This window comes from Dama dama, chromosome 5 (genome assembly GCF_033118175.1).
Source record: "Dama dama isolate Ldn47 chromosome 5, ASM3311817v1, whole genome shotgun sequence".
Taxonomy (NCBI): domain Eukaryota; kingdom Metazoa; phylum Chordata; class Mammalia; order Artiodactyla; family Cervidae; genus Dama; species Dama dama.
Window position 1 is genome coordinate 8,471,572 of NC_083685.1, and position 20,873 is coordinate 8,492,444.

Genomic DNA, 20,873 nt, shown 5'->3' on the forward strand with positions numbered 1-20,873 from the left:
CGTGGCGTGTCTGTGTGGCGAAGTGTAGAGGGGGTGTGAGACCTCAGGCAGGGATGGACGCCAGTGGTCTCCCTGCCTGCCCCCCTCCAGGACCTCCCTGTAATCCTTCTTGGCTTCTTGCCCATTGCACCTGCAAGAATTCCAGACACCTCAGCCTCCACGACCTTCTCAGGGTCTCCTTAGTCTCGATCTTGATGTCCCTTGGAGCATCCCTGTCCCAAGATCTCCTTAGGTCTCCCTGACCCCACAGCCTTCCTCGTTTTCCCCCCTCCACCCCAGTTTCCTCCTTTCCTTAGGGTCTCCCCATCTCCTGAAGCCTCTTGTCTACCCACTCTCCACTGTGGATGGGTCTCCTGTCCCCTGAGGTCTCCTCTCTCCCCACTGGGAGTCTCTCTGTCATCCCACCTTCAGCATCTGTATCCCCGTCTCCCTCCGGGACCTCCTAGTCCCCAGAGCCGACCCATCACCTGGGGCCTCCTCACTGGCCTTGACGCCCTGCCCTCCTTGGGGGTCTCCGTGGTGGCAGGCACCCCGGCCTGACAGCAGCCTCCCCCAGGGGCTACCTGTACGCTGGGCTGGAGTTCGGCGCCGAGTGCTACTGCGGCCACAAGATCCAGGCGGCAAACGTGAGCGAGGCGGAGTGTGACATGGACTGCAAGGGCGAGCGGGGCAGCGTGTGCGGGGGAGCCAACCGCCTGTCCGTCTACCGGCTGCAGCTGGCCCAAGAGTCCGCCCGCAGGTGTACGTGAGTCAGCCCTTCCCCTCCCCACCCCTTGCCCACCTGCGCCCCCCACCCCTCCTGAGCCCTCGGGCGCCCTCCCAGGCTGCCACCACCCTGCCCCAGCCTCGCCGCCAGCCGAACCCCTCTTCCCCCTCAGCAGACACTGAGAGCCTGACCTGGCCTGTCCTTCCTGATTGGCTGAAAGCAGGTTGTCCCTAATGATGGTGACGATGACAGTAACAACAGCAAACACTCCATCGTTTCCAAAGTGCCTTCTTTGGAAGAGCACACCTGATCCTCGCCATGACCCTTGAAACCGCAGTTATTCACCCACTCCCACTTTACGGATGAGGAGACTGAGGCTTGGTGTCACCCAAGCAGCAGCAGATTTAAACCAACTCCAGAGCTTATCTGTTAATTTTTCTCTTTTGGCCGTGCCATGTAGCACGTGGGATTTTCGTTCCCTGACTGGGGATTGAACCCAGGCCGCCTGTACTGAAGCATGGAGTTAACCACTGGACCGCCAGGGAAGTCCCATAGCTTATGCCTTTAATGCTCCCATAGAGACAATTTCCAGATGGCACTAGTGGTAAAGAACCGGCCTGCCAGTGCAGGAAATGTAAGAGGCAAGGGTTCAATCCCTGGGTCGGGAAGATCCCCTGGAGGAGGGCATGGCAACCCACTCCAGTGTTCTTGCCTGGAGAATCCCGTGGACAGAGGAGCCTGGTGGGCTACAGTCCACGGGGTCGCAAAGAGTTGGACACAACCGAAGCGACTTAGCACGCATGCATGCAGAGACAGTTTATCCCTCACTTGCCAATGTTTTGGTCGTATTAGAAAAACTCTCCAGTTTTCAGACTGAGGGAGGGAAGGGTGTGATTAGGTGAGGACAGTAGCCACCCCCTCCGCTGTGGATATTGTCCCACTGTTCCTTCTTTGGCTGTTTAGCAGCAGTTAATGTTTGTTTCTCAAGCATCGGCTGTGCTAAGTCAATTGCAAGCCTGATTTTGTTTCCCTTCCCTACAGACTTTTCAGGCAGTTGCCATGGTTAATCATCTCCATTTTACAGTGAGGAAACTGGGGCTTAATGAATTTAAGTAAGCCTGCCCAAGGTCACACAGTCTTGTGACCTCAGAGCTGATGTTCAGACCTGTAAGCAGAGCTAATGACCTTGACGAAAGACAGAGGGCTGAGGTTTGTCCTGGGTACTCTTCTGATGAGGTCCTGCATTGGGAATAGGAATCCAGAACTACAAATCTCAAATTTGAATGTGCCGGGGAATCCCAGGGAGATCTTGTTAAAATGCAGACTCTGATTCAGCAGGTGAGATTCTGCATTTCCAAGGAGGTCCTAGGTGATGGTAGGCTGCTGGTCCATGGACCATACCTTGAATAATAAGGTCTTAGACCTCAGTGGAGCTGACAAGGTCCGCCCAGAATGTAGGCCTGCGCACTCTGGTGGACTTGGCAGAACCTTAACACCTGTGTGCACGCAGCAAAAGGCCTCTTCCGTGTGAATGTCATTGTTGATAAAAATTCATTGCTGGTTTGCTCGATAATGTGTCCTGTTTTCCAAGCCCCATGTTTTTGAAGCTCTGTGCACACTTTGCCCTGCAGCAAGGTCAAGTGAGCCGCCAATTTGCAAAGCAGCTGATTTCTAGAAATGGAGGTACCATCTCCCTCTCCATCGTTGCCTCAGTTCACCCAGGTCTGAGGGCCTGGCTGGCAGAGGACACGGAGGGTGTGTGAAATCCAGGCTGGATAATGTCTGCACAGCGAGTTTCTGGTTTGACTGTTAGGGTAGTGAGGTTTTGATTTGATGGCAGATTTATCATCCACAATACTGATTTCTTTCACTTTATTTAGTTATTTATTTTTGGCTGTGCTGGGTCTTCCTTGCCACATGCGGATTTTCTCCACGTGCGGTGAGCGGCAACTACCCTCCATTGCAGTGCATGGATTTCTCACTGCCATGGCCACTCTTGTTTCGGAGCACAGATTCTAGGGCGCACAGCCTCAGTAGTGGTGGCGCGTAGTCTCCAGAAGGAGAGCTCAGGCGTTGTGACACACGGGCTTAGTTGCTCTGTGGCATGTGGAATCTTCCCGCAGGCCAAGGATCGAACCCATGCCCCCTACATTGGCAGGCGGATTCTTTACTACTGGACCGCCAGGGGAATCCACTACTGATTCTCTTTATGCCAGTGTTGACATCATTTGGATGGCGACTTTGACCATAAGAAGAGATGACCTTAAAGTGATGTGTATTTAGAGGGAAAGCTGCAGCCACTGGAACATTCTGGTGAGTGATGCTGAGCTAGATAACAAGAATTGGGCTGTGTATGTCAGCAGCCGCTCTCAGCCAGACCTTTTGGTTAATGTTCAGAGTGGCTGGGTAATAAGAACACTGTCCTGTCTCTCTATCTCTGTCTCTTGCTCTCCCCACCCTGCCCCCCACCGCCCACACACACGCAGACACACACACTGTTAAGATCACCTGGTGTAACAGCAGTCTCACGCATGGGTGCTTAGTCTCTCAGTCATGTCTGACTCTTTGTAACCCCATGGGCTGTAGCCCGCCAGGCTCCTCTGTCCATGGAATTCTCCAGGCAAGAATACTGGAGTGGGTTGCCATTTCCTCCTCCAAGGGATCTTCCCAACCCAGAGATCGAGCCCAACGTTTCTGCATCTCCTGCCTTTGCAGGCGGATTCCTCTAACCACTGAGCCACTTAAGAAGCCCAATCAATAGCAGTCTCATGGACCATCAGAGATTTTTTGTTTCCATTACCTGAAATGTAAAAGCCTCAACACACACAGACCATGAGATTCTCTTACAGTTGGGTGCGTTTTGCCCTGGTAGCAGTGGGGAGGCTGCCTGGATGGTTGCTGGTGAGAGACCCCTGAGGCTGCTGGGATGCTGCTGTGCCCCTCAGCTTGCCCACCTCCTCTGTGAGACTCTGTTCCATCTGAGAAAATAGTCTTTGTATTTACATTCAAGATGGGGAACCCATTCATTTCTACCAAGAGAGGAGTCCTGGAGTCTAAGTCCACCCCAGTTGTTCTGAATGGTTGCTGTGCAAGGTTGGAAGCTTGGGCGCCTCCATTGGGAGACTACAGAAGGGAATCTAAGCCTTGCTAACCTCAGAGCTAATGACCTTGATAATGTGCTAACCTAGCTAACCTTGCTACTGTGTCTGAGATGAGCATGGAGGTGGCTTGGATAAGGAGACAGATGGTTGGTCAAGTTGGAATTCCTCGTGGGCTCCCGGTTGGCAACACGGTATTGGGAGAGAGCATGAGGATTGTTTGTTGAACCAAAACCTTTGGTGAGCTCCTCTGTGGCTTAGGCTTGGAGAGGAGAATGGGCAAGGAACCAAGCATAGTCCCTGCTCTCAAGGAGATCACCATCCAGTGGACGGGCAGACCCAAGACCAGTGGGGTCTGCTCAAGTGGGTGAGGCGGTGGTGACGTATATATAGGAGCCAAGAAAGCAACATTTGAGCCGAATCTCATTCTAAGATTTCCAGGTGAAAGGAAGAGTCACATATCCAGCTGAGAGCAAAAATCCAGGATCAGCAAAGGTTATTTTTGAATGACCCATTAGAAGCACCTTCCTTGCTGATGTTCCATTTTGCAGCTTTAGAAACTGAGGCCTAAAAAGCACAAGTGGCCAGATTGAACAGCCCTGGGGGGGGCTCCACAGAAGAAGGCTGACTGGTTAGGGCCTTGAAAGATGCACAGGATTTTGCCTGGTGTGAAAGAGGAGGATATTCAGACTCGAGACACATTGCCAAAGGGTGGCGGAGAAATCAGGGCAGAAGGAACAGAGTGTGCAAAAGCCAAGAGTTAATTTTAGTGGACAATGGGCAGGCCTGATGTTTTCAAGGCCACAGTGCTTGTTAGGGACTGAACTTAGGCTGGAACCCAGCTCTCTGACTCCTAGTTTGGGTGCTAATGTGATATAGCGCTACAAACACCCTGACCTCTTGTGTTGGATTCTGGACCCCGTTGCCTCTCCCTTGGGAGTGCTCCTCGGCCTGATCTACCTCCTTTCTCCCCTGACCCCTAATCTCTGCTTCTGCCCTGCGTCCTGTCTCTACACAGCACAGAATATCCAGGGTCTTCGCTATGGCTCAGTGACAGGCTCGGTTTCCCATTCCTGAGATCTGATTTATGCACAAATAGGTTAGGAAGGGAGGCCTTCCACCAGCACATGACATGGCATGCATTGCTTTAGGCAGGGCAATGAGCAAACACTCCAGGAAACAGGTGTGGTGGAAACCAGATTCCATTTGCAGAGTCGTTAGTTTGTATTAACACTGTGTCTTAATTGTGTTTCCCTGGGCAGTGGCACAGAACTCTTAACGATTTTGAAGATCCAAAGGAGGCTTACTGCCTCCTGAGCACCCCTCTGGTGGGGTGTTGGCCTTGCATGGGGTGTCGGCCTTGTGTGGGGAGCCAGCCTCATGTGGGGAGCCAGCCTCCATGTCTCCGAGGTGATGGAGAGCATTAAAAGCGAGAGCATTAAAAGGTTGGCAGAGCAAATGTCTGCAGGAACCCTGCTATTCTTCCTTGACACAGACTTTTGGGCACGGGGACTCTTTGCCCTTGTTACAAAAGGACCAAGAAATGGACTTCCTTCTTGGTTGGATTACATTTTTCACAGAGGTTTGCTAAATGTGTCAGCAAGTGCGGCTTGTCCTCCCAGGGGCAGAGACCTGCTGGCGATTTGAGAATATTATGACTTTATAGGATGTTGCAAGAAATTCCATTTGCCTGAAAGATTCTTTCAAGATTTGCTTTGCAAGGTTCACTAGAATCACGGAACGCATTTATATGTGGGGCCCATGGGTGGCTGTCCATGGTGCTGACCATCCTTCGGTGCTGCCTAAGACCCCCATGGGCTTTATGGTGGCTCAGTGGTAAAGAATCCACCTGCCAATGCAGGAGACCTGCCAATGCAGGTTTGATCCCTGGGTAGGGAAGATCCCCTGGAGAAGGAAATGGCAACCCCCTCCAGCATACTTGCCTGGGGAATCTCATGAACAGAGGAGCCTGGCGGGCTACAGTCCACGGGGTCACAAAAGATTCAGACACAATTTACTGACTAAATAACAACAAAACCCCCATGACTGCAGACCAGCCTCTCCCAGGACTCAGCCCTTTTCCCTATTTTTTTTTTTTCTATCTTTGATGAAAGTATTATGAAGCTTACATTGTGTGTGCATGCTAAGTTGCTTCAGTCACATCCGACTCTTTGTGACTACTGATTCTCTTTATGCTGGTGTTTACATTATTTGGATGGCGACTTTGACCATAAGAAGAGATGACCTTAAAGTTATGTGTATTTAAAGGGAAAGCTTCAGCCACTAGAACATTCTGGTGAGTGATGCTGAGCTAGATAACAAGAATTGGGCTGTGTATGTCATCAGCCACTATTAGACAGACCTGCTTTTGGTTAATGTTCAGAGTGGCTGGGTAATATGAACATTGTCCTGTCTCTGTTGTCTCTGTCTCTCTGTCTCTGTCTCTTGCTCTCCTCCCCCCCACCCCAACACACACATGCAGACACACACACTGTTAAGATCACCTGGTGTAATAAGAGTCTCATGCCTGGGTGCTTAGTCTTTCAATCATGTCCAACTCTTTGCAGCTCCATGGACTGTAGCCCGCCAGAGCCCTCTGTTCATGGAATTCTCCAGGCAAGAACACTGGAATGGGTTGCCATGCCCTCCTCCAGGGAATCTTTCTGACCCAGGGATCAAACCCACATCTCCTACGGCTCCTGCATTGCAGGCGGATTCTTTACCACTGAGCCACAAGGAAAGCTCTGTGAAGCTTATGTTATCACCGAAAAAATAGATCTTGACTTATGGTTTGCAATTTACATAGTGTAAATTGTATACTGTTCTTGTGTACTGTTCTTAGTTCTAGCAATTTTTTTTATTGTGTTCTTTTAATTTTTTTCCATTTATTTTTATTTGTTGGAGGCTAATTACTTTACAATATTATAGTGGTTTTTGCCATACATTGACATGAATCAGCCATGGGTTTACATGTATTCCCATCCCGATCCCTCTTCCCGCCTCCCTCTCCATCCCATCCCTCTGGGTCTTCCCAGTGCACCAGCCCTGAGCACCCATCTCATGCATCCAACCTGGGCTGGTGGTCTGTTTCACCCTTGATAGTATACTTGTTTCAATGCTGTTCTCTCTGAACATCCCACCCTCGCCTTCTCCCACAGAGTCCAAAAGTCTGTTCTGTACATCTGTGTCTCTTTTTCTGTTTTGCATATAGGGTTATCGTTACCATCTTTTTAAATTCCATATATATGTGTTAGTATACTGTATTGGTCTTTATCTTTCTGGCTTACTTCACTCTGTATAATGGGCTCCAGTTTCATCCATCTCATTAGAACTGATTCAAATGAATTCTTTTTAATGGCTGAGTAATATTCCATAGTATATACGTACCACAGCTTCCTTATCCATTCGTCTGCTGATGGGCATCTAGGTTGCTTCCATGACCTGGCTATTATAAACAGTGCTGCAATGAACATTGGGGCGCACGTGTCTCTTTCAGATTTCCTTGGTGTTTCCTTGGTGTGTATGCCCAGGAGTGGGATTGCTGGGTCATATGGCAGTTCTATTTCCAGTTTTTTAAGGAATCTCCACACTGTTCTCCATAGTGGCTGTACTAGTTTGCATTCCCACCAACAGTGTAAGAGGATTCCCTTTTCTCCACTGCCTCTCCAGCTTAGTTCTAGCAATTTTTTGTCTCTTAAATGATAGGAGGGAAATTTGGTGCAATGCTTGTCCTTTATGCTCACTATACTCTTTTTAACTACTTCTCCATCTAGCCTCAGATGACCATGGAAAGTCACACTAGATGGAGGCAGGGACTATGTCTAGCTCCTTCTTTGCCAGGCCTGGGGGCCTCTCCTTTCCCTTGATATATGCCGGGGATCCCTGAATTTTATAATTCAGATGGGTCTTCATGAGTTCTGCCATGTACAGTCAAGGCATGATAGCTAGAAAATTGTTCTCCTTCTGTATCGTGGTGGGGGAAGTGTAGTTTACACTCCTCCTGAAACCAAACTCCAAGAAGGCGATGGGAGCAATGGACACAGGGTTTTTTGCATTTATCTACTTGGCTGTGCCAGGTCTTAGCTGCAGCATGCGGGATCTAGTTCCCCAACCAGGGATTGAACCTGGGCCCCCTGCATTGGGAACATGGTGTCTTAGCCACTGGACCACCACAGAAGACTCTGGACATAGGTTTCAAGATCAGGCACACATTGTTTCTATCCCAGCTCTTTCACTGACTTGCTATTTTGACTTTGACCATGCCACTCATTCTCTCTGAGTCCCAAGTGCCTCATCTGTAAAATGGGGACAGTTCCAACCATAAAGATTGCTTGCTATGCCGGCCATGTGAGATAAAATCGAGAAAGCACAGTGCCTGTTTGAGGTAGTGGTGATGCACCTTCCTTCCTAAAATAAAAACTCCTCAATTCACTCCGAGCAGCACCCAGCTCAAGTTATTTGAATTTCCAACAGCTCACAGGAGCCTTTGGTGATGCCTAAAAATAGCTGGTTTTGAATTCTCTTCGGACAGTTAGGCTCTTTGTGTAATTCAATCTCCCTCTGATTATAGGTAGCCATTTACAGCTCCCAGCTCACTGCCTTTCCTCCTCACCAGCATCTTTAATGCAGTAGAGCTTGGCCTAATTACCCTGGGGGGTGGTGGCCTCTTTCAAACCAAGGAGAACTCTTCCTCGTCTGCCTTTAAGCTGATGCCTGGTGGCATTTCCCTCATTTTTGTGAAGCCCCAGAACAAAGAGATGATGGACTTCAGAGAGACTTGCGCTGTCCCCAGTCAAGAGAGCTGATGAACAGTTGCTCTGCTCGCCTCTTGCTAGTAAAAAAACCCCAAGCTGCTGAGGTCACGCACCATCCCAGCTGGCCTGACAATGAAGAGCTGACATTATCAGAATGTGGGGCACAGGCTTTTGTGATCCTTGGACCCCTCCTGTGGAGCCTGAGAGGGTTTCTGGGAAATTCAGGTGGCTGGCATGGGGTCTCTGGAGTCCAGTCAGGTTGGAATTTGATAGGCTTCCTGCAGAATAGCAGAGAGGTGGGAACCCAGGATGTGACGTCAAGTAAGACTGGAGCCAGATCCCAACTCTGTGCCCCACTAGCTGTGTGAGCTGTAATACCCATCAAATCTTGTTACATCTCAGGGTCTCCAGCTGCAAAACAGGATAATAGCATCATCTACTGCGTAGGTTGTTTGGAGGATTAACTGAGGTAACATGAGCAACACTGGGGCTTCCCTGGTGGCTCGGACGGTAAAGAATCTGCCTGCGATGCAGGAGACCTCGGTTCGATCCCTGCGTCAGGAAGATTCCCCGGAGAAGGGAAGAACTACGCACTCCAGTATTCTTGCCTGTAGAATCTCATGGACAGAGGAGCCTGGTGGGCTACAGTCCATGGGGTTGCAAACAGTCGGACATGACTGAGCAATACACACACACACACACACACACACACACACACACATGTAACATACTTGGCATCAATGACATACAGTTAACAGCTGTTATCATTTTCCTTTGTTGCTTTACTTCAGCAAGGGTTGCTCATTAGGAAGACATTACTCAGGGTTGCTGCTACTGTCCAGGAACTGTACTGCACAACTCCAGGGGGTGCCAATCTCACAGATTACAGGCTGTGAAGAGCAGCAGCTCTGAACTTCCTGCAGGATTCCCCTTGGGAATTAAGAATGCACAAAGATCCAAAATACTTTAAGTTGGATTCCCCGAGACAAGGCTGTGAGCTTCGGTTTATTTGAACGATGACCCCACAATGGACCTCCAGGGGAGTGAAGACATAAGACAAGGAAGGGAAGGAGTCAACACAGACCCTTTATGAAGCAGGTCACTACTGAGGAAGCTTAATCCTGTTGGGAAGGCAGTGGAGAGAGTTCTTCAAAGATGTCCCATCAGAGGGGCAGGAAGCTGCAGTTAAATACTGCATCCTCCAAATAAATATCCTCCAAAGTTCACCCATCATCAGCTGAGGGTGGCTCCCAGGGAGATTAACTCCCTGGAAGGGTAGTCCGTCCTTCACACACCCTAGGTGTGTGACATCACTGGCAGCCTGTAACTGGGACAGTGAGTGCCAGGAGTGTATTAATGGGGCACTGATAATGTCTCCTATGTAGGGTCTGGCCACCTTTTAATCATGATCAAGTGATGGAGAAGGAGCAGGAAGAGACATTGACTTAATCCTGGTAGGTCTCAGGCCCTGTAGATGCCACTGTATCAACTTCCATCCCAAATGTGCAGGAGAGACAATGATCCCTGAGTACAGATGAGGAAACCAAGGCTCAGGCCAAGGACACACAGCTAAGTAAGGTACTGACCCAGGTCTGTCTGAATTTAAAACCAGTACCCTTTCTGCTGGGCATGAGAGACCTTTTGCAAACAGGAAGGCATCCACCTAGTGCTGTGGAAGTCCAAAATTCTTTGTATCATCAGAGAGTGTTAGGAAATTTAAGGGATCCAGGCTGGCCACTTCTCTTGTGTTTTCAGATATGAGACAAGAGAGCCTCGTGCCAGCGGTAGGGAGAACCAGTGACCCGTTCTGAATGTGTTAGTCACTCAGTTGTGTCCAACTCGTCATGACCCCATAGACTGTAGCCTGCCAGGCTCCTCTATCCATGGATTCTCCAGGCAAGAATACTGGAGCGGGTAGCCATTCCCTTTCCCAGGGGATCTTCCCAACTCAGGAATCAAACATGGGTCTCCTACATTCTAGGCCAATTCTTTACCATTTGATCTACCAGGGAAGCCCTGACCCATTATACAGATGGAAGAAATGAGGCTAGAAGGATGATTCAGCATCTTGGCCACCTCGCATAGTCTCAGTGTTCTGATCACCAAGCCATAATGGAGAGCAACCTGCAGAGAGAGGTGCCCTCCAAAGTGTTCCCCAGACCCCTAGTATTCTAGCCTTCCCACAGGACATCACAAGGTTCTCTGTAAATCCACATGGTTTCCCTCGAAAAGTAGAATGGGCCAGACTGTAGGAACATCCCACATCCAGCAAGCTAACAGCTCCTAGAACTAACCTCCCAAAACTGTGCGCCTCCCCACCCCCACCCCAGTGGACACCTTGGCCAGAGAGACCCGCACAGCAGCTGCTGATCCCTCCCTGGCCCTTTAAAGCCTCAGAAAACTCACCTCACTTGGTATTCAGGGCATTCAGTTCAGCTCTGCTTTCTAAACTGGGAGGTTCAGGGACTCATTAGCAGATGCTTAAATGTCAAAGGGAGACCTGTCTGAGCTGTGCTGGGCTTACAGAGTCTTCCTTCTTCCCAGCTTGCAGTCTGGCCTCCCTGCATCCAGGAAGGCAGGCAAGGACCACCTGGGAGATGCCAGGGTAGGAATTCTACTTCCTCTAAGGAGATAGATTCACAGACTTTTGCCTGCCTCTTCCTTGGGGGCTCAGATGGTAAAGAATCAGCCTGTAATGCAGGAGACCTGAGTTTGATCCCTAGGTCAGGAAGATCCCCTAGAGAAGGGAATGGCTACCTACTCCAGTATTCTTGCCTGGAGAATCCCATGGACAGAGGAGCCTGATGGGCTACAGTCCATGGGCTCGCAAAGAGTCGGACACGACTGAACAACAACACTTTTACTTTTCACAAAGAATCAAACTCCAACGTCAAGAGACCCCAGAGTGACAGCCTTGACTTTGTGAATGGTTAGTGGTCAAAGGGGAGTGAATATACGTCACAGTGTTTTGGAAATGCTCAAACAGGGTCTGGGGCTGGTTTCTTGGAGAGGGAGAGCTCACGGTGTAGGGACTCAGAGTTCAGATGTTCCCAGACTGGAATCCAGACACGTGTCAGCTGTGTGGCCTTAGGGAATCACTTGCCCCTCTGAGCCTGTTTCCCCTTCTGTTTAATGGGGAGAGTGAGACCTGCTTTGTCATTACGAGGATAAAGTGTATCAAGTGTTTACACAGTGCCTGGTACATGAAGAGTATTTGATAAGACCATCAAAAGTGGAAAGATCTGACTTAGATGCCAGTCTTAGCTCTGCCTCATAATCTGGGTGACTTGTATGAATTGGTTTCAGTCCTCTGAGACTTGAGTTTCCCTGTCTTAAAAATGGGGCTCCTAAAAAAAAAAAAAAAAAAATGGGGCTCCTTATACCACCAGGGCGATGCAAGTGTTCAACGAGGCCATGTGTATTCAGCCTGCTGCTGCTGCTGCTGCTGCTAAGTCGACTCAGTCATGTGCGACTCTGTGCGACCCCATAGACGGCAGCCCACCAGGCTCCGCCGTCCCTGGGATTTTCCAGGCAAGAGTACTGGAGTGGGTTGCCATTGCCTTTTCCATATTCAGCCTAGTTCCCAGCTAATAGCGTGTTGGTGTGACTATAACTATCTAAAGGGGCTTCCCAGGTGGCACAAGGGTAAAGAATCTACCTTCCAATGCAGGAGACCCAGGAAATGCAAGTTCAATCCCTGGGCCAGGAAGATCCCCTGGAGGAAGAAATGGCAACCCACTGCAGTCTTCTTGCCTGGAAGATTCCATGGACAGAGGAGCCTGGTGGGCTACAGTCCATGAGGTCACAAAAGAGTCAGACATGACTGAGAGCAAGCATAAGCATCTAACCATCACAGTAGTGTTATTATTATTGGAAGAAGCATAGAACTGGGAGACCGAGCAATCTGGCTTTGATTTCACTCTGTCCTTAGCAATTTTGTGATCCTGGAAGCCAGAGTGCCTCCTTGAACCAGCCATAGCAGCTACTGCTCGTGGCTACTGCGAAGATCCAATGGATCCAAAGCACCCAGCCAGGAGCCTGGCATCTGTGGAGGCTCAATAAACACTAGTAGAGTCTAAACAGAGAAGGGGAGCCCCCTTATTTCTGAGAACAAGGCCAGCATCTCTTTGTCCTGGCACCTGAGCTGGCATCCAGCTGAGTTGTTTGGTTAAATGAAGGTTTGCGCACACCACTTCTGGCCTCCCATCTCATTGCTGTAAACCTTCAGCTCAAACGGGCTTCCCTTGTGGCTCAGCTAGTGAAGAATCTGCCCACAACGCGGGAGACCTGGGTTTGATCCCTAGGTTGGGAAGATCCCCTGGAGAAGGGAAAGGCTACCCACTCCAGTATTCTGGCCTGGAGAATTCCATGGACTTTCACTTTCACTTTCGCTCAAACACCTGACTCTCCCGCCCGTCCTTGTCTTGTATGGCACATTCTCTGAGATCATTAAAACTTCCTTGGGGTGACCGATGAAATGGGGCTTCACCTCTGTGCACCCCGGGCCATGGGATGGGAGACCACGGACACCAGTGGCTTTTGGGGGTGTGACGATTCTTCATTTGGAGGGTGGAGGGCCATCCTGGACAGAAGAGAATCTGCCTCCGCCTTATCATTTATATGTGGGGAAACTGAGGCCAGGACCACAACACCCACCACCATCGCTTCTCCCCACCCGGAGTGAGAGGTGGGGAAGTGGAGGAGATGGCGCTGGATAGCAGGAGTCTGAAGCATGCTCCGGATAATAGTCATTTAACCCAATTCCAGATGTCGTCTCAGCTTGCTAGATTTCCCTCCACCATGAACAACTTCAGGCTCCAGGGTGCCAGGTGGTAGGGATAATCACTAGGGTGCCTTTGACAGCTGAGATTTAAAATTTTCATTCCTAGGCTCCCTTCCCCTCCTCCACCATCCTTCTGCCCAAGGAGTAATTTCATATCTTTTTCTCTGCACTTAAATATAGGTATGCTAAAAAAAAAAAAAAAAAAGGCGGGGGTTGGTGGCGGTGAGGGGGTTGCTTACCAGTAGATAGACCCAGATACAGACATAGAGGGAGATATTTGATTTTTGCAGCTTGCTTCACTTGCCCCAAGGGTTAGCATCATGTTTCTGAGATAATCCTCAGCATGTTTTTGCTGACAGTGGGTCTTCAACACTGTCATACAACCTCCCTTTCTAAGTCCTGTCTCTCTCATTTGTGACATGAGAGTTTGCTATGGACCCTGCAGAGGTCTCAGGAAGGTAAGATGAGATGGCGTTTGCAAAGTTCCCGGAAGGGTGGATGACACATCGTAGTCACCTGCACACAGCAGACACTCACTAACAGGCTCCTACTGTATGCTCCTGGCTTTGGTTCACTCGTCCACAGTGTCCTTTGTTTTCTGTGAAAGCTGTGCTTCTAGAAAAATGTATTCAAATTTGAGAACCGTGGAACCCAATTTAAAATGGGCATCCATAAGCCTTTAGATAAATTTGACAGGGGCCACTTTTAACTGTTAAAATTTGTCTTTATTATATTAAAAAATAAATGTGCTCTGTCAAAAGGTTGGGAAAGAGGTTCACAGAAAAAAAGGTGAAAATAAAAATTGTCTATAATCCAATCCTGTCAGTCAGAGTTCTCCAGAGAAACAGAACCAGCAGGATATGTGGAAATGTATAAATTAAGACACTGGCTTAAGGAAGTGGTTCATGAAATTGTGGAGGTTGGCAGGCCTGACATCCAGAAGCTGAATTACTTCTTTTGGAAGACCTCTTTTTTTCTCTCTCTCTCTCTCATTCTTTCAACTGACTGGATGCAGCTCACCCAGAGGGAAAGTGTCCTTAAAGTCAGCTAACTATAGATATTAATCCATCTCTGAAAAACTTTCTCAACAACACCTAGAACAGTGTCTGACCAAACAACTGGGTGCCATAGCCTCACAAGTTGACACAAAACTTAACCATCACACCTAGCATTCAGAGATAACCCTCTAGGATTTATATTGAGAGATAATTTGTATACACAATTGACATTTTATAATAGGTGGAGTGTCATCTTTTCAGTTTTTATTTGGCATCCTATCTTGAATACATCTTTAGAGAGATGAAACTCTCTATAAAGTAGCCTTTAACCTCATTATTTTGTATGGGGCATAGAATCCCACTGTGTCATCATTCCATACATTATTTGTCCAACACTTCATTGTTGGACACTGAGGTTGTTTTCAACCTTTCATGTGTTAATTTAAATCATTTCTGCAATGAGCATTCTTACTGATAAATCTTTATGTACATCTGTAGTGGATGCAAAAGGTACCCACCCAAATCCTCTTTACCACCAGTGGCTCACATCTGTCCCCTTGCCTGAAAAATGATCCTTGACCCAACAGCTTCCCAAATGACAGACATTGAGGAGGGGTGGGCAGACAAGGCCAAGGTCAGACCCTTTTCCTTAAAGTGGAACCAACCCTGTGATTCCTCTTACCCTCCAGGCTGAAGGTGGTACCCAGCAAGGTCACATGCTTACTTAGCTCCTCTCCTCCTCTGCCTGCTTCCCTCCTACCATTCTCCTGAGAGCAAGCCCTCAATAAAACACTGTCTCAGGATGTGCTTCAGGTAAAACCCAGCTGAACATAACAGCTGAGTATTGTTTTGAGGATGACTTTCATTAAAGAGGTAGCAATGGGCTCCAAATATTCTACTGTGTAGCTGGGATGCTTCCAGATTAGGGAATTAAAGGGAATCTCTCCAGTAAATCAGCCTCTTGTAGCACTGCATGGGGCAGATGCTCTTGAGGTGCTGAGTGTCTCCCCTAAAGCCAAGATGAGGGGGTGAAGCACCCCAGTGCTGGAAAAAGGAGCAGGAGACCCCTGGACCCTTTGGCTTCCCTCCATCTCAAATGACTAACCCTCTCCTGAGATCACGGAAATCCTCCATGGCATCTAAGTTGCCACCACCAAGGATGCGAAAGTGAGATGTAGGAATGGTGGCAAAGAAAAGGGGATTGTATGGCCCAGCAAGAACATCTCAGCAACCCGGGTTGTGGACAGAGATGCTAGGGTTGAGGACATTCTTGGAATTTTCTAGCTCACGAATCTCCACCACGTGCCCTTGCCTCCGCTGGGCGTCAGTTCATCAGTGCTTCCTTCAGAAGGTGGTTCTCCCAGCCTGCACCTGACTGCTCCTTTTCCCCTTGGCTCTCCAGACGGAAGTGCGGTCTTCCGAGGCTGCTTCCGCAGGCCCGCCAACCTCTCCCTGGCCTTGCCCGTGACGGCCGCCATGCCCAACATGTCCGTGGACAAGTGTGTGGACCTCTGCACGGAGAAGGTGAGCCTGCTTCCGCGCACGGAATTCCGGGGAGGGCGGTGCGGGCCAGCTGGAGAAGCGAGAGCCTTGGGGGAGCAGCCACCCGGCAGCTCTGAGGAAGGTTGTGACTGTGACGTGTGACGCAGGAGGGGAACTTGGATCCAAAGGCTGGGAGCTATGCAGGGTCCGTTTCTTTCCCTCCAAGGAAGTGTGTCTGTTCTATCAGTGAGGACTGCTCAGGAGTGAGGGTGACGTGTGAACTGGGCCTAGAAGCAGGCGTCCAGGATTGCCAGGTAAAGCCCAGGACAATCCCACTTTGGACAAGAGTGAGTTCCCCATCGCTGGAGGTATGCAAACAGAGGCAAGGCAGGCGTGGCACCCAGAACTTCGGGTACTGGACAGCAGTTGGACTGGATGGTCCCGTTGGATGGTCCTTTCTCAGCCTGAGATCCCCGATGGATGGCTGACTGTTTATCCTTCTTCCCAAATCAGACAGGGAACTCCACAAGAGTAGAGACTATGCCTGAAACATTTTGTGACCACTCTTGATACCCAGCACGGAGCTAAGCTCATCACTGGCATCCAGTGATATCTGAGAAGCTCCCTCCTTCATTCAAGGTGAGCTAATTATACGAGGGTCCACAGGAGAAACCCCCATTCCCCACTACCAGAAAGTGGTTACCCATTTCATTCATCCTCTCGGCTAATATTTGATGAGAACCTCCTTTGTGCCAGGCCCTTGTGCTCAATGCTGGGAGTGCAAATTCAACAAGATGTGGTCTTTATCTTCAGTGATGCTGGCATTGGCTGGGGGCCGCTTTGTGGCTCCTCCTGGGTGCTCAGCCCACACCCCAACTTCTGAATGCTCCCACCTGTTCTGAGTCATCCTGCTTGGCTGTTTCTTCCATTAAGTCTCCTCATTCATGAAGCACCTTTCAGAAAGATCAAGAGGCAGCAACATCGTAGAGACCGCACTTACTGAGCCCCTCCATGCACCCCTCTGTCCCATGGGTCACACAGTTTACCTCCCACAACAAGGCTAGGAACTGGGAATTTTCATCCCCATTTCACAGATGATAAAACCAAGACTCAGACAGATCAGAAGTCACTTCCCAAGCTCACAGCATAAGCAAGTGGCAGAATGGGTTCTGATACCCAATCTATGGTCTTGACTTCTGAGCTCCCCTGGAGACTCCATGGGCTTCCTAGGTGCACTAGTGGTAAAGAACCCACCTGCCAATGCAGGAGACATGAGAGATGCAGGTTCAGTCCTTGAGTTGGGAAGATCCCCTGGAGGAGGGCTTGGCAACCCACTCTAGTATTCTTGCCTGGAGAATCCCATGAACAGAGGAGCCTGGCGGGCTATGGTCCATAGGGTCACAAAGAGTCAGACATGACTGAAACGACTTAGCACACACGCAGTCAGAGACCCCCAGAGAGAGGCTTGCAGGAACTCTTCAAGGTCCAGGAGCCATTCAAGGGCAGCCAGGTAACTTCAGGTCACCAAGCATTTCCTGAGTGCTTGCTCTGCTCCCTGGAGGCATCCTGGAAGGTCAGGGGTGCTGTTCATAAGATTAAAGAAGGTTTGACCATCTTTTGGTCCAGCTTTCTCTCTTGGGCAGGAATCCCCCTCCCATGGCCTCCCCTCCAGGTGGACACCCATCTGTCCTGAGGGCCCGAGGGGAACTACAGATCAGCTGGAGGTGAGGGACGAACAGGAGACGGTGAGGTCACAGGGCAAACCAGTGTGGAAAGTGTCCTCTGTACACAGAACTGGAGGGAAGGGAAGGTGTGGGCAGGTTGTGGGGGGGTGTGGGGCACAGGAAGGCCCTGCTGCAAGCCTCCCTCTTCTATTTCCCCCTAATCTCCTTAGAGGGGCCACAGGAGAAAACTGGAGGGGATTAGGTGGACAGGGGTCCAAAGCCGCTTGTGCCAAGTGGTGGCGGGTCTGAGACTTAGCGGGTCAGAGGAGGCTTCAGTATGTGTCACAGGCTACAAAACAGCCTCCATCACGGCCCAGGCTCAGCCACCTGCCTCCCAGCAGCATCTCTCTGATCTTAGGCTAGGTGTTGTAGCTCAGATTCAGCATCTGAGAAAGAAACCAAACCTACCATGGCCAAGCTCACCAGATCCAGCCCCAGAGGTGTGACCTTGGTTTGTTAGCAGATTATTCCTGGACCAGCTACCAGGGAGAATTCTGCTCCATGGTTCTGAGCAAATTGGACAAAGGACAGTCTGTTGCACTCTAAATCTCAGGTCCAGCCTGCTCCCACTTAGCTCTTCCAAAGAGCAATTAAAGCAATTAGCAGCCTCTCACCAAGGGTCGGACACGACTTAGCGACTGAACCACAACTCCGAGCAAAGACAGTGGTTACACATGGGTAACGACATCCTCTTTGGTTTAAAAGAACAGTTTCAGACAGCTTTTCCCAAAGCATGGGCTTCATATCATGGCCAGACCCGGAGGATTGACTGGGGTGTAATGCATGGCTATGAGAAAATTTTTCCATTTTCAGTTTTCTTTCAGGTCCTCCAGGAAAAAGCGACTTCTCAGTGCTGCAGTGGCTTTAACACCTCTCTCCACTACACTAATCTCCCTTTTGCAGGAAAAATGGAGTTGACCCCAGGTTCGAGTTCTTGGCAGGCAGAGTGCCTAGTTAGAATTTAATCACATGGTTTTGTTTTATAGTATTAGGGTCTACAGTATGAAAAGGTATGAAAATGCTACTTCTCAACCAGTACTACTTTTGGGGGTGATAAAAAAAAGTTTCCCTTGAAATCTGAGTCTCAAAGGGTGACTTGAAATTTGTGTCTCAAAAGGAAACAAATAAATAGTGCTTGTGCATGCTCATGCACACATGTTCAGTCATGTCCGACTCTTCGCGACCCTGTGGACTGTAGCCCTCCAGGCTTCTCTGTCCATGGGATTTTTTCAGGTGAGGATATTGGAGCAGGTTGCCATTTTCTCCTCGAGGGGACCTTCCCAACCCAGGGATCGAACCCACGTCTGCTTCTGCGTTGGCAGGAGGATTCTTTACCACTCGCACCAGCTGGGAAGGCAAAAAGTAAATCTATGTGAGGTGACGGGTGTGTTAATTAGCTTCGTTGTGGCGATTATTTCACAATGTAGGCATATATCAAAACATCAAGTCATACACCTTAAATAAATGCAATTTTTATCTGTCAGTTATAGCTCAAGAAAGCTAGAAAATATAACAGTACAGGAGGGAGACAGACAAGACAGAATCTTCCCAGTGAAGCTTGGGGACCCTCGAGTTGGGGAGAGTGATGGAGAAGGTGGTGGTTGGAACGCAAATCCTGTTTGCATCCGGAGTCCAGGTTGCCTGGGGAGTCAGTGACTTTCTTCCCTTCCTCTCTCACGTCATCCCCAGGAGTACCCACTGGCAGCCCTCGCGGGCACCGCCTGCCACTGTGGCTTCCCCACCACACGGTTTCCCCTCCATGAGAGAGAGGACGAGCAGCTCTGTGCCCAGAAGTGCAGTGCGGAGGAGTTAGAGAGTTGCGGGACCCCCAGCTACTTCATCGTGTACCAGACGCAGGTCCAAGGTAAGCCAGCCCCCGCCCCACGCAGCAGGCCCCCAGAAGCTCTCCCAGGGGCTACCTCCCACCCAGAGGTGCTCCAGCCAGCCCGTCAGCAAGAGAATCGTACAGGCTAGGGGACAGAGGGCAGAGGGCAGGGCTAGCGGGCGTGGCCAGGCTTCAGGCTTAGAGATCCTGGAGGGGCAGCCTGGGGAGCGCCCTCGGCAAGGGGGATGGTTCTGGAGACCTTCCTCTCCAGCCCTCACACTGAGGACCCCCTTGGTGCCTCTTCCTGTAAAGGGGGCAGAGAGATTGAGCGAGAAGACATCTGAGCTGGAAGTGGGAGACTTGGGTCTTCAACACAGACCTCCAACCAGATCACTCACATGATCCTGGGCAAGTCATTTCTCCTTTCTGGGCCTCAATTTCTCCATGTGTAAAATGCTGGCCTTCCAGTTCTAGGAGTCTGCAAATGTATAACTTTTTGTTCTCTTTCTCCATCTTACTCATCCTTTCTACTTTCATCTGTCTCCCTTTGCCAGTGGAACCCACACTTGATGTTTATCTCTTCTTCCATGTCTTGGGGGTACCAGACTGTGATGATGATGGGGATGGGGATGATGGGGATGGGGATGATGGGGATGGAGATGGGTATGATGATTGAGACGGTGATGATGGTGGTGGTGATGGTGATGATGATGGTGATGGGGGATGATGGTGATGGGGGATGATGGTGAGATGGTGATGGTGATGGTGATGATGGTGATGATGATGATGGTGTTGGTGGTGGTGGTGATGGCACTTAGGGACTTTCCTTGTTTCAGGCTCAGTGTTGACTCCTTGGTGTGCATTTTCTTATTGATTCCCCTCAGCTTTCCTATGAGTCGGGAATAGTCATTATGCCTACTTTACAGGTAGAGACACTGAGACTCAGAACCGGACTTGCCTGAGATCTTGGAGTTTACAAAATTTCTAGATGAAAATCTTTTCTCCTGCTGGAGGCATGATGAAGGGTGGATGGCACATGGAAAGGTAACTTGCTGGGATGCTCAGCCCAGAGAAAAGCTGTGAAGGAGTACTCCAACTTCTGAAAACACTCTCCACCTATATGTGCCAGTCCTGTGCCAAGCCTCATCTCATTTAATCATAGAAAGCCCACAGTAAGCCTATGATCAGGGCAGTATCATCCCCATTTTACAGATGAACTGGCCGTAATCACACATCTGCAGAAGTAGTTTGCTTTCAGGTTTCTAACTCCAAAGGCCATGCTAGAAACTGCTGACCACAGTGTGAAAGACACTCCCCACACCCTCTGAAGCCTGGAGAACTAACAAAACACCCCTGGGCTAGACTTCCTCTTCCTCTCCCAGGACCCTAGCCTATGTGTGGTTGGGCAGATTGAGCAGTGCACAGGCACAACCTGAAGGAAAAGTGATGCTTGAGAGCCAGCCCGTGCTCTGCCCGTTGTGCTGTGCCCCTGGACGACCGTGC

The 20,873-nt window shown here is 49.8% G+C and overlaps 1 protein-coding gene across 4 annotated transcripts in view; it reads left to right on the forward strand.

Moving 5' to 3' along the window:
* WSCD2 (WSC domain containing 2) overlaps positions 1 to 20,873 on the forward strand; it is a 111,981-nt gene that overhangs the window by 76,201 nt on the left and 14,907 nt on the right. For 2 of the 4 annotated variants that reach the window (XM_061141670.1, XM_061141671.1), the window contains 3 exons: positions 527 to 741; positions 15,742 to 15,863; positions 19,235 to 19,409. In XM_061141670.1, the coding sequence (XP_060997653.1) occupies positions 527 to 741; positions 15,742 to 15,863; positions 19,235 to 19,409 (512 nt within the window). The remainder of the gene's footprint in view (positions 1 to 526; positions 742 to 15,741; positions 15,864 to 19,234; positions 19,410 to 20,873) is intronic. The other 2 variants (XM_061141672.1, XM_061141673.1) reach the window with 2 other exon arrangements.